Below are 13,321 nucleotides of genomic sequence, written 5' to 3'. Positions count from 1 at the left end.
AGAAACAACTTCAGGTGAAGAAACAACAACACTGGTTTCATCAACGCCTTCCGTAACTACTGTAACAACTACTGGTCCCACTACTGAAGGTGAAACAACAATTAAACCAACCACTGTAACTAAAGGCCCAACAACAGAATCTACAACTCCTGTAGTGGAAACAACTACTAAGGTTCCAGTCACAACTTCAAGTGAAGAAACAACTTCAGGTGAAGAAACAACTTCAGGTGAAGAAACAACAAAACTGGTTTCTTCAACGCCTTCTGTAACTACTGTAACAACTACTGGTCCCACTACTGAAGGTGAAACAACAATTAAACCAACCACTGTAACTAAAGGCCCAACAACAGAATCTACAACTCCTGTAGTGGAAACAACTACTAAGGTTCCAGTCACAACTTCAGGTGAAGAAACAACTTCAGGTGAAGAAACAACTTCAGGTGAAGAAACAACTTCAATTAAAGGAACAACTAAACTGGTTTCATCAACGCCTTCTGTAACTACTGTAACAACTACTGGTCCCACTACTGAAGGGGAAACAACAATTAAACCAACCACTGTAACTAAAGGCCCTACAACAGAATCTACAACTCCTGTAGTGGAAACAACTACTAAGGTTCCAGTCACAACTTCAGCTGAAGAAACAACTTCAGGTGAAGAAACAACTTCAAGTAAAGAAACAACAAAACTGGTTTCTTCAACGCCTTCTGTAACTACTGTAACAACTACTGGTCCCACTACTGAAGGGGAAACAACAATTAAACCAACCACTGTAACTAAAGGCCCTACAACAGAATCTACAACTCCTGTAGTGGAAACAACTACTAAGGTTCCAGTCACAACTTCAAGTGAAGAAACAACTTCAGGTGAAGAAACAACTTCAGGTGAAGAAACAACTTCAAGTGAAGAAACAACAAAAGTGGTTTCATCAACGCCTTCTGTAACTACTGTAACAACTACTGGTCCCACTACTGAAGGGGAAACAACAATTAAACCAACCACTGTAACTAAAGGCCCAACAACAGAATCTACAACTCCTGTAGTGGAAACAACTACTAAGGTTCCAGTCACAACTTCAAGTGAAGAAACAACTTCAGGTGAAGAAACAACTTCAAGTGAAGAAACAACAAAACTGGTTTCATCAACGCCTTCTGTAACTACTGTAACAACTACTGGTCCCACTACTGAAGGGGAAACAACAATTAAACAAACCACTGTAACTAAAGGCCCAACAACAGAATCTACAACTCCTGTAGTGGAAACAACTACTAAGGTTCCAGTCACAACTTCAGCTGAAGAAACAACTTCAGTTGAAGAAACAACTTCAAGTAAAGAAACAACAAAACTGGTTTCTTCAACGCCTTCTGTAACTACTGTATCAACTACTGGTCCCACTACTGAAGGGGAAACAACAATTAAACCAACCACTGTAACTAAAGGCCCAACAACAGAATCTACAACTCCTGTAGTGGAAACAACTACTAAGGTTCCAGTCACAACTTCAAGTGAAGAAACAACTTCAGGTGAAGAAACAACAACACTGGTTTCATCAACGCCTTCCGTAACTACTGTAACAGCTACTGGTCCCACTACTGAAGGTGAAACAACAATTAAACCAACCACTGTAACTAAAGGCCCAACAACAGAATCTACAACTCCTGTAGTGGAAACAACTACTAAGGTTCCAGTCACAACTTCAAGTGAAGAAACAACTTCAGGTGAAGAAACAACTTCAGGTGAAGAAACAACAAAACTGGTTTCTTCAACGCCTTCTGTAACTACTGTAACAACTACTGGTCCCACTACTGAAGGTGAAACAACAATTAAACCAACCACTGTAACTAAAGGCCCAACAACAGAATCTACAACTCCTGTAGTGGAAACAACTACTAAGGTTCCAGTCACAACTTCAGGTGAAGAAACAACTTCAGGTGAAGAAACAACTTCAGGTGAAGAAACAACTTCAATTAAAGGAACAACTAAACTGGTTTCATCAACGCCTTCTGTAACTACTGTAACAACTACTGGTCCCACTACTGAAGGGGAAACAACAATTAAACCAACCACTGTAGCTAAAGGCCCAACAACAGAATCTACAACTCCTGTAGTGGAAACAACTACTAAGGTTCCAGTCACAACTTCAGCTGAAGAAACAACTTCAGGTGAAGAAACAACTTCAAGTAAAGAAACAACAAAACTGGTTTCTTCAACGCCTTCTGTAACTACTGTAACAACTACTGGTCCCACTACTGAAGGAGAAACAACAATTAAACCAACCACTGTAACTAAAGGCCAAACAACAGAATCTACAACTCCTCTAGTGGAAACAACTACTAAGGTTCCAGTCACAACGTCAGGTGAAGAAACAACTTCAGTTGAAGAAACAACTTCAAGTAAAGAAACAACAAAACTGGTTTCTTCAACGCCTTCTGTAACTACTGTATCAACTACTGGTCCCACTACTGAAGGGGAAACAACAATTAAACCAACCACTGTAACTAAAGGCCCAACAACAGAATCTACAACTCCTGTAGTGGAAACAACTACTAAGGTTCCAGTCACAACTTCAAGTGAAGAAACAACTTCAGGTGAAGAAACAACAACACTGGTTTCATCAACGCCTTCCGTAACTACTGTAACAACTACTGGTCCCACTACTGAAGGTGAAACAACAATTAAACCAACCACTGTAACTAAAGGCCCAACAACAGAATCTACAACTCCTGTAGTGGAAACAACTACTAAGGTTCCAGTCACAACTTCAAGTGAAGAAACAACTTCAGGTGAAGAAACAACTTCAGGTGAAGAAACAACAAAACTGGTTTCTTCAACGCCTTCTGTAACTACTGTAACAACTACTGGTCCCACTACTGAAGGTGAAACAACAATTAAACCAACCACTGTAACTAAAGGCCCAACAACAGAATCTACAACTCCTGTAGTGGAAACAACTACTAAGGTTCCAGTCACAACTTCAGGTGAAGAAACAACTTCAGGTGAAGAAACAACTTCAGGTGAAGAAACAACTTCAATTAAAGGAACAACTAAACTGGTTTCATCAACGCCTTCTGTAACTACTGTAACAACTACTGGTCCCACTACTGAAGGGGAAACAACAATTAAACCAACCACTGTAGCTAAAGGCCCAACAACAGAATCTACAACTCCTGTAGTGGAAACAACTACTAAGGTTCCAGTCACAACTTCAGCTGAAGAAACAACTTCAGGTGAAGAAACAACTTCAAGTAAAGAAACAACAAAACTGGTTTCTTCAACGCCTTCTGTAACTACTGTAACAACTACTGGTCCCACTACTGAAGGAGAAACAACAATTAAACCAACCACTGTAACTAAAGGCCAAACAACAGAATCTACAACTCCTCTAGTGGAAACAACTACTAAGGTTCCAGTCACAACGTCAGGTGAAGAAACAACTTCAGGTGAAGAAACAACTTCAATTAAAGGAACAACAAAACTGGTTTCATCAACGCCTTCTGTAACTACTGTAACAACTACTGGTCCCACTACTGAAGGGGAAACAACAATTAAACCAACCACTGTAACTAAAGGCCCAACAACAGAATCTACAACTCCTGTAGTGGAAACAACTACTAAGGTTCCAGTCACAACTTCAAGTGAAGAAACAACTTCAGGTGAAGAAACAACTTCAGTTGAAGAAACAACTTCAAGTAAAGAAACAACAAAACTGGTTTCTTCAACGCCTTCTGTAACTACTGTAACAACTACTGGTCCCACTACTGAAGGGGAAACAACAATTAAACCAACCACTGTAACTAAAGGCCCAACAACAGAATCTACAACTCCTGTAGTGGAAACAACTACTAAGGTTCCAGTCACAACTTCAGCTGAAGAAACAACTTCAGTTGAAGAAACAACTTCAAGTGAAGAAACAACAAAACTGGTTTCATCAACGCCTTCTGTAACTACTGTAACAACTACTGGTCCCACTACTGAAGGTGAAACAACAATTAAACCAACCACTGTAACTAAAGGCCCAACAACAGAATCTACAACTCCTGTAGTGGAAACAACTACTAAGGTTCCAGTCACAACTTCAGGTGAAGAAACAACTTCAGGTGAAGAAACAACTTCAGGTGAAGAAACAACTTCAATTAAAGGAACAACTAAACTGGTTTCATCAACGCCTTCTGTAACTACTGTAACAACTACTGGTCCCACTACTGAAGGGGAAACAACAATTAAACCAACCACTGTAACTAAAGGCCCAACAACAGAATCTACAACTCCTGTAGTGGAAACAACTACTAAGGTTCCAGTCACAACTTCAGCTGAAGAAACAACTTCAGGTGAAGAAACAACTTCAAGTGAAGAAACAACAAAACTGGTTTCATCAACGCCTTCTGTAACTACTGTAACAACTACTGGTCCCACTACTGAAGGGGAAACAACAATTAAACCAACCACTGTAACTAAAGGCCCAACAACAGAATCTACAACTCCTGTAGTGGAAACAACTACTAAGGTTCCAGTCACAACTTCAAGTGAAGAAACAACTTCAGGTGAAGAAACAACTTCAGTTGAAGAAACAACTTCAAGTAAAGAAACAACAAAACTGGTTTCTTCAACGCCTTCTGTAACTACTGTAACAACTACTGGTCCCACTACTGAAGGGGAAACAACAATTAAACCAACCACTGTAACTAAAGGCCCAACAACAGAATCTACAACTCCTGTAGTGGAAACAACTACTAAGGTTCCAGTCACAACTTCAGCTGAAGAAACAACTTCAGTTGAAGAAACAACTTCAAGTGAAGAAACAACAAAACTGGTTTCTTCAACGCCTTCTGTAACTACTGTATCAACTACTGGTCCCTCTACTGAAGGGGAAACAACAATTAAACCAACCACTGTAACTAAAGGCCCAACAACAGAATCTACAACTCCTGTAGTGGAAACAACTACTAAGGTTCCAGTCACAACTTCAAGTGAAGAAACAACTTCAGGTGAAGAAACAACTTCAGTTGAAGAAACAACTTCAAGTAAAGAAACAACAAAACTGGTTTCTTCAACGCCTTCTGTAACTACTGTAACAACTACTGGTCCCACTACTGAAGGGGAAACAACAATTAAACCAACCAATGTAACTAAAGGCCCAACAACAGAATCTACAACTCCTGTAGTGGAAACAACTACTAAGGTTCCAGTCACAACTTCAAGTGAAGAAACAACTTCAGGTGAAGAAACAACTTTAGGTGAAGAAACAACAAAACTGGTTTCATCAACGCCTTCTTTAACTACTGTAACAACTACTGGTCCCACTACTGAAGGTGAAACAACAATTAAACCAACCACTGTAACTAAAGGCCCAACAACAGAATCTACAACTCCTGTAGTGGAAACAACTACTAAGGTTCCAGTCACAACTTCAGGTGAAGAAACAACTTCAGGTGAAGAAACAACTTCAAGTGAAGAAACAACAAAACTGGTTTCTTCAACGCCTTCTGTAACTACTGTATCAACTACTGGTCCCACTACTGAAGGGGAAACAACAATTAAACCAACCACTGTAACTAAAGGCCCAACAACAGAATCTACAACTCCTGTAGTGGAAACAACTACTAAGGTTCCAGTCACAACTTCAAGTGAAGAAACAACTTCAGGTGAAGAAACAACTTTAGGTGAAGAAACAACAAAACTGGTTTCATCAACGCCTTCTTTAACTACTGTAACAACTACTGGTCCCACTACTGAAGGTGAAACAACAATTAAACCAACCACTGTAACTAAAGGCCCAACAACAGAATCTACAACTCCTGTAGTGGAAACAACTACTAAGGTTCCAGTCACAACTTCAGGTGAAGAAACAACTTCAGGTGAAGAAACAACTTCAGGTGAAGAAACAACTTCAATTAAAGGAACAACTAAACTGGTTTCATCAACGCCTTCTGTAACTACTGTAACAACTACTGGTCCCACTACTGAAGGGGAAACAACAATTAAACCAACCACTGTAACTAAAGGCCCAACAACAGAATCTACAACTCCTGTAGTGGAAACAACTACTAAGGTTCCAGTCACAACTTCAAGTGAAGAAACAACTTCAGGTGAAGAAACAACTTCAAGTAAAGAAACAACAAAACTGGTTTCTTCAACGCCTTCTGTAACTACTGTAACAACTACTGGTCCCACTACTGAAGGGGAAACAACAATTAAATCAACCACTGTAACTATAGGCCCAACAACAGAATCTACAACTCCTGTAGTGGAAACAACTACTAAGGTTCCAGTCACAACTTCAAGTGAAGAAACAACTTCATGTGAGGATACAACTTCATGTGAAGAAACAACAACAAAAGTGGTTTCATCAACGCCTTCTGTAACTACTGTAACAACTACTGGTCCCACTACTGAAGGAGAAACAACAATTAAACAAACCACTGTAACTAAAGGTCCAACAACAGAATCTACAACTCCTGTAGTGGAAACAACTACTAAGGTTCCAGTCACAACTTCAGGTGAAGAAACAACTTCAGGTGAAGAAACAACTTCAGGTGAAGAAACAACTTCAAGTAAAGAAACAACAAAACTGGTTTCATCAACGCCTTCTGTAACTACTGTAACAACTACTGGTCCCACTACTGAAGGGGAAACAACAATTAAATCAACCACTGTAACTATAGGCCCAACAACAGAATCTACAACTCCTGTAGTGGAAACAACTACTAAGGTTCCAGTCACAACTTCAAGTGAAGAAACAACTTCATGTGAGGATACAACTTCATGTGAAGAAACAACAACAAAAGTGGTTTCATCAACGCCTTCTATAACTACTGTAACAATTACTGGTCCCACTACTGAAGGGGAAACCACAATTAAATCAACCACTGTAACTAAAGGCCAAACAACAGAATCCACAACTCCTGTAGTGGAAACATCTACTAAGGTTCCAGTCACAACTTCAAGTGAAGAAACAACTTCATGTGAGGATACAACTTCATGTGAAGAAACAACAACAAAAGTGGTTTCATCAACGCCTTCTGTGACAACTGAAGTGCCCGTAACAACAACAGGTGAAACAACTCCTGTAGTGGAAACAACTACTACCGTTGCAGTCACAACTTCAAGTGAAGAAACAACTTCAATTGAAGAATCAACTTCAAGTGAGGGCCCTACAAGTAGCTCAGGTCCAGTAACTACCCCCCGTGTTTTCACAGAGCCCACAGAAGCGACCACTGTAAGTACCCAGCCATCCATTTTGAACACGACTGTCACCCCTACAGTTTCTATTGGGACCAATCCCACCGGAACAACAGCAATTCTACCAGTTACCCGGACTCTTCCTCCAAGCACTTCTACACCATTGTTCACAAACACAACCAATGTCTGTACCTGCCTTATCAATGGAACAACATTTAATCTAGGTGTGTATTTTCTTTTAATGTACGAGCTTTGCTTGATGATTAGACATAGTATTCTTTTATTTACTATTTTTTAATACTTATTTCCTTTTTTTTAAAACAGGCGATCTGATCTACAATGTTACTGATCAAATGGGCTGGTGCTACACTGCACAATGTAATGCAAGCTGCCAAGTGGAGGTCGTTTCCAAGTTATGTCCAACCATAATTCCCACAACCACCTACTCTTCAACAACCACTCCTTCCACAACTGTCCTGGACTGTATTGGTGAAAATCCACCCAGAAAGGTCAGCTAAGGCTTTCAAAACTAAACATACGAATAACTGACATTTTTCTTATCACCCTGATCACAATGACATTTTAAGGAATAATAACTAAATAACAAAAGATTAGAAACGTGTTTTTCATCTTGCATGTCACATTATTGTTCACAGAATATAACAAAAAAGTCAGTGATGTAAATGAAATATTTCACCATTGTGTCATTGTGTCAGTGATCCTGAATCATCTTAAAGCTGTGATGTTTTTTCTCATGATAACACAGATATTTATGCATTTTTGTAACCCAGAATGGAGAAAGCTGGGATGTTGGCAACTGCACCACGGCCACATGTGTCAACGGTGTGGTCATGACCGCACCTAGCTGCACTGTACCACCACCCATCCTGTGTACCAATGGACGCCAACCCCTTAAAGTCCAAGAAAATGGAGGGTGTTGCTACTCTTATGTGTGCCCATGTAAGCTATCTGCAACTTCAACGCACTCACTTGTTTAGCTAAAGCTCAAAAAAACATGTTTTGGTTTTGTCGGTATAATCCCTCATTCGTCCAGGCGTGTTCCATTGTAGAAAAAGCTTCAGTTGTAGTCATCTGGACTCAGTTAGAAAAAATAGACGTTTCGACTCTCATCCAAGAGTCATTGTCAATAAAAGAATTTAGGTCGAGAACTCCAATATTTATACTATTCTGTGGTAAGTCCAGCCCATTGGGAGGAGCCTTCCTGAAGTGGAAAGAGTTGTTTGTTTCAACAGAAACTTACAGGTATCGGTAGATACAAAGAGGGTAAGTTTCTGTTGAAACAAACAACTCTTTCCACATCAGGAAGGCTCCTCCCAATGGGCTGGACTTACCACAGAATAGTATAAATATCGGAGTTCTCGGCCTAAATTCTGTTATTGACAATGACTCTTGGATGAGAGTCGAAACGTCTATGTTTTCTAACTGAGTCCAGATGACTACAACTGAAGCTTTTTCTACATGTTTTGGTTTTGTTTTTCCCGCAGGTGTGTGCAATATCTGGAACAATGAATACTACTTAACATTCGATGGGAGAAGTTATCAGTTTGACGGAAACTGCTCTTACTATCTTGTCAAAGAGATTGTATCCAATTACAATCTGACCGTGAGCGTGACCAAAGAAGACTGCGAATACTCGGGTGGTTCCACATTCTGCGCACACACTCTCACCATCGCCTATCAGTCGGATGTGGTGGTGCTAAAGCAGTCAAATAGCTCAGGAACAGTCCAGAAAGAGGTAAACATGTCCTGTTCGTAACTCCAAAATTGTTGGGTTAGGGAATTTCTGCAAACAATCGCCAAGAAAAGATTAAACAGAACAGTATGTCTTTCTCAAAAGGTGGATCTGTATTTACTTGTGCACGTAAATAATCACTTTCCCTGACAAAGATTTCTGTCCCTAACCTCCAGAATAATGACAATACACATCCTTTTAAAGGCAGTGACAAACATTGACACGTACGCACATAATCATAATCAAATCAGCTCCAAAAGAGATAGAACAACCATCACGCATGCAAAGATTCAAACCATCTCATTCAGAGGTGACTTGAGACATAATCAACGTCCTGACGCATTAAATGGCCTAATCCTAAAGAGGTAAACTTGTCCTGTTCGTGACGCCAAAATTGTTGCGGAAATTCTGCAAACAATCACCAAGAAAAGGTGAAAAAGAACAGAGTTTGTCTTTCTCAAAAGGTGGATCTTTATTTACTCGTGCACAGTAAATAATCACTTTCCCTGACAAAGATTTCTGTCCCTAGCCTCCAGAACAATGACAATACACATCCTTTTAAAGGCAGTAACAAACATTGACACGTACGCACATAATCATAATCAAATCAGCTCCAAAAGAGATAGAACAACCATCACGCATGCAAAGATTCTCATTCAGAGGTGACCTGACCCTCAATCGGAGGGGACTTGACACATAATCAACGTCCTGATGCATTAAATGCCCTGATCCTGGCTGATCCAGAGGCGCCAGACAATACTAATCAGGAAACAATATTCTTATATCATCTGCACACAGAAAAACAACACAGATAGAATTTAAATGACATGTCATGGCCTACGACAACATCGAAATGACATGACATGACCTGCTTTCCATTGCATTACGCAGCGAGTTTTGTCTTCTTTTGTCCAGTTCGATATCCTTGCTGGTTTCCAATCTGTTTTGAATATCGTTTTTGTTTTTGCAGCTCTATGTGAACGGAAAGCGAGTCTATGTTTCATACAAAAATGACGCAATAGTTATCACGGGAACAGACATTGTGGTCAGTGTGAAAATAGAAGCAATCGGCGCAGAGATTTTCTACAGAGATTCTTCGATCAGTGTTGAACTGCCCAACTCACTGTTTGGAAAGAACACAGAGGGACAGTGCGGTATGTTTCCTCTACTCAAGTAAATGTCAGTCCGTGAACTTTTAGAGAGTTCTAGTATTTTTTTCCATGTTTGAGAAAATTACACACAATAAAACCAAATTAAAGTATTACCTTTCATTTTAAATAGCTTGCTTACAAAACTAAATGGAAATGGCCCTGAACTCTCCTCTTAACTCTTGGAAATGTACATATACTGAGGTGGAAAAAATATATTTATACACTATTTTTCAACAAGTTTTTGTACTTTGAAACATTAAAATTGGCAACAGATATGGTTTAATTTGGTGGCAGAAAGAGAATATGAAGTAGTTTTATGACCATTTTATGACATATGTCCATAATCCATGGCAGCTTTGCAAAGAAATGTATCTGTTTCAAGACCCATTTTGTAGCTGCTAAGCCACTACACTTCTGCAAATCATATATCATAACTGCAGTCATTCAGCTTATTTATTATGATTATTTATTATAATATGTCATGTAATTACTGTAATACTGCAATTATGTGAACTAATGAATTGGAGTCGAATTTTTTTTGTATTCTGTATTCACACTTTAAAGTCTCACACATCTGCTCTTACAGGAACCTGTGATAACTCTCAGGCCAATGACTGTCGCTCTCCTAACGGTCAAGTAGAGCGCTGCTCTGTCTCTGCCGGCCAGTGGGTGGTCAACGACGAGCCATGTGTGCAACCCACACAACCGACCCCAATCCTCACTACCTGTTTGGCTAAATTCTGTGATATCCTGACCAGCAGGTTAGACATATTGACTTAAATATTTGTAAAAAAAAATGAAACTGAATAACTGATTTTGAATGTTTTAGTTTTAAAAAACTTCCTTCACAAAAGCACACAGAGATGTTTTAAAAGTCATTATCTTTACATAGAGTCCAGTATACTATCTTTACATGTTGAATACTGTTAAGTGTAAGTGATATTCTGGTAATTCAAGACGAAAAAAGTATCTTTAATTAAACACATGTTCACATTTTAATAGCTTTTTTCACACAAATATGTTCAGTGTAGCTCATTATAAACTGCAATTTCTCCAAAAAGATCCCAGCAGTAAACATCCTCGTACAGTGGTGAGATGGACTGTTAGAACAGGCTTAAGAGTGGCAGTGGGACCAGGGCGCAGACCAACAATCACTGGTGTTTGTTAAGAAAGCTAGTTCATACAAACAAGAATATGCATAATAAATGGTCAACACTAACATAATGGAATAAAATAACACAGTATTATCGCGTCTTCTTAAGTGTTTTCGAGGCGTGCCACCCTCTTGTGCCGGTGGACCCGTTTCTGGCTTCGTGCAAGGCGGAATTCTGCAGCGGCGACAATGACACGTGCCCAATTCTAGAGCTCTACGCGGGGCAGTGCGCCAGCGTCGGGGTCTGCGTCAACTGGAGGAACGAAACCCAGGGGCTTTGTGGTCAGACACACACAAACAACTTCATCACAACCGTCTAAATGTTCCTTCTGGATGTCAACGTATTCATATATATGACTGTAATTTGTGTTCTACAGATTACCCTTGTCCAGAGTACTACACAGAGTACAAAGCGTGTGGTGCTGAGGTGGAGAAGACATGCGACGAAAGGTACATGGCGGACAATATTTTGATTTTATTTAGAGACTGATGATGATAAAGATGATGGTGGTGATGATGGTGATGGTGATGATGATGAAGATGAAAGATTACCCGTACTATATGTTAAAGGTACAATGCAAGGTTCAAGGTGGATAATGACACTGCGATGGAGGGCTGCTTCTGTTCGCATGGCACGACTGAGTTCAAGTCGGCCTACCCTAAATGTGTCCCAACATGTGGTGAGCGCACAGAGCTGAATGTGAAAACATCCTGTTAGACCCACAGTGCGTCCGTTTACTATGGCTTTGTTGACTTTTAGATGTGTGTGAGGGGCCCGATGGAATGCCACGAGAGGTGAGTGGATTTGTGGACTTCATCATTTGTTTTGTAATATATGGATTATGACACGGATAATATAATATCTTGGTATAAAGATAAGGCTGGTGCAATCTGTCTTTCGTCCAAGAATTTGTAGTCATCTGTTTTTCTAAAAAAAGATTTTGACATACCGTAAATATTTTTCCAAGAAACTAATACATAGTTGAACAGTGTTAAGTGTTTGTTAAATCTTTATTTCATGAACTTTTAAATAAAATGCAGTACTTACCCAAAACTATTATTATTACAAATTTCCGTTCTTCAAACACATAACAAAATGATGAAGTGCTGCTAAATGTTACTATATAAACAATACCGTACAATGTAAAATAACATTTTGAATCTAAAGTCAAATAAATAATAATTTCACTGTGACTTTAAATGGGAACCTCCAGCGAAAAGTCAGATAGTGATATAAGTTCTTAAATACACAACAAGAATAGTTTACATGCATTTCCTGTCTGTCTGACATATTTTCATACGTCTTGTTTCTCACACAGTTCGGAGACACATGGACTTACGATTGCAAAGAATGCATGTGTGACAAAGACTCTATGAGCGTCCAGTGTACCCCCGTGCAGTGTTCAGCAGTGATTCCTGCAAACTGCTCTGAGCCTGGACAACAGGCTGTTAACAGGACCGAAAATTGCTGCACTCAACAGATCTGTGGTCAGTGCACACACAACACTTGCATTATTGAACTTAAAATATGAAAACAGAAGATGCATCTACAGAGCAGTAGCGCATTGTGGTGCATATATATGCAGTGAGGAAAGTTGTAAAGAAAGACTAAACGCCACTGCACAAAAGGCTGTATCAACACAAGACACTGGAGTTCAGGAGCACAGAGCGCCGTGCATCTTCATCCTAAAGCCACAAACCATTCTTTAGAAGAGAGTTAGGTGAAGATTCAAAGCAGGAGACCAGATGGCCTGAAAGAGGAGTTTAGGAGGAAATCATAAAAGAGAGAATCCTTCTTTAAACAGAAATGGAGGTTTAAAACAAATAGATAAACAGGACATGCTGGTATCGCCTGGTGGGCAGGGCTTACGCAGCTCAAGGACTAGAGCCGCAGATTGAGTGTGTCCTGATGAATACAACTGAATCTGTAATCCACATGCACAAGTGACACATAGATAGTGGTGAATGTGCACGGGCTAAAACCGGACTTAAGACGTACTATTATATCATCACTCTTATTTTCATTGTCAATACCAACAAGCCATTTATCATTTTTACAAGTATTTTCCTCAAAAAAACGAATAT

At 39.6% G+C, this 13,321-nt stretch overlaps 1 protein-coding gene across 1 annotated transcript in view; it reads left to right on the top strand.

Moving 5' to 3' along the window:
• The window catches only part of LOC140381559 (mucin-5B-like), a 42,297-nt gene that overhangs the window by 22,772 nt on the left and 6,204 nt on the right, over window positions 1-13,321 (top strand). The window contains exons 36-51 of the mRNA XM_072465625.1: window positions 311-397; window positions 2,513-2,566; window positions 3,125-3,227; window positions 4,116-4,219; window positions 4,466-4,519; window positions 6,926-7,403; window positions 7,504-7,688; window positions 7,971-8,139; window positions 8,685-8,935; window positions 9,903-10,086; window positions 10,670-10,844; window positions 11,346-11,518; window positions 11,614-11,686; window positions 11,807-11,916; window positions 11,997-12,031; window positions 12,556-12,724. Of these exons, the coding sequence (XP_072321726.1) occupies window positions 311-397; window positions 2,513-2,566; window positions 3,125-3,227; window positions 4,116-4,219; window positions 4,466-4,519; window positions 6,926-7,403; window positions 7,504-7,688; window positions 7,971-8,139; window positions 8,685-8,935; window positions 9,903-10,086; window positions 10,670-10,844; window positions 11,346-11,518; window positions 11,614-11,686; window positions 11,807-11,916; window positions 11,997-12,031; window positions 12,556-12,724 (2,404 nt within the window). The remainder of the gene's footprint in view (window positions 1-310; window positions 398-2,512; window positions 2,567-3,124; window positions 3,228-4,115; window positions 4,220-4,465; window positions 4,520-6,925; window positions 7,404-7,503; window positions 7,689-7,970; window positions 8,140-8,684; window positions 8,936-9,902; window positions 10,087-10,669; window positions 10,845-11,345; window positions 11,519-11,613; window positions 11,687-11,806; window positions 11,917-11,996; window positions 12,032-12,555; window positions 12,725-13,321) is intronic.

The sequence above is a fragment of the Eucyclogobius newberryi genome, unplaced genomic scaffold (genome assembly GCF_026437365.1).
Source record: "Eucyclogobius newberryi isolate DKJ021-1_F unplaced genomic scaffold, fEucNew1.0.hap1 SCAF_5, whole genome shotgun sequence".
NCBI lineage: Eukaryota > Metazoa > Chordata > Actinopteri > Gobiiformes > Gobiidae > Eucyclogobius > Eucyclogobius newberryi.
Note: the sequence above shows the minus strand (reverse complement) of the source record. Positions and strands in the feature narration are given on the sequence as shown.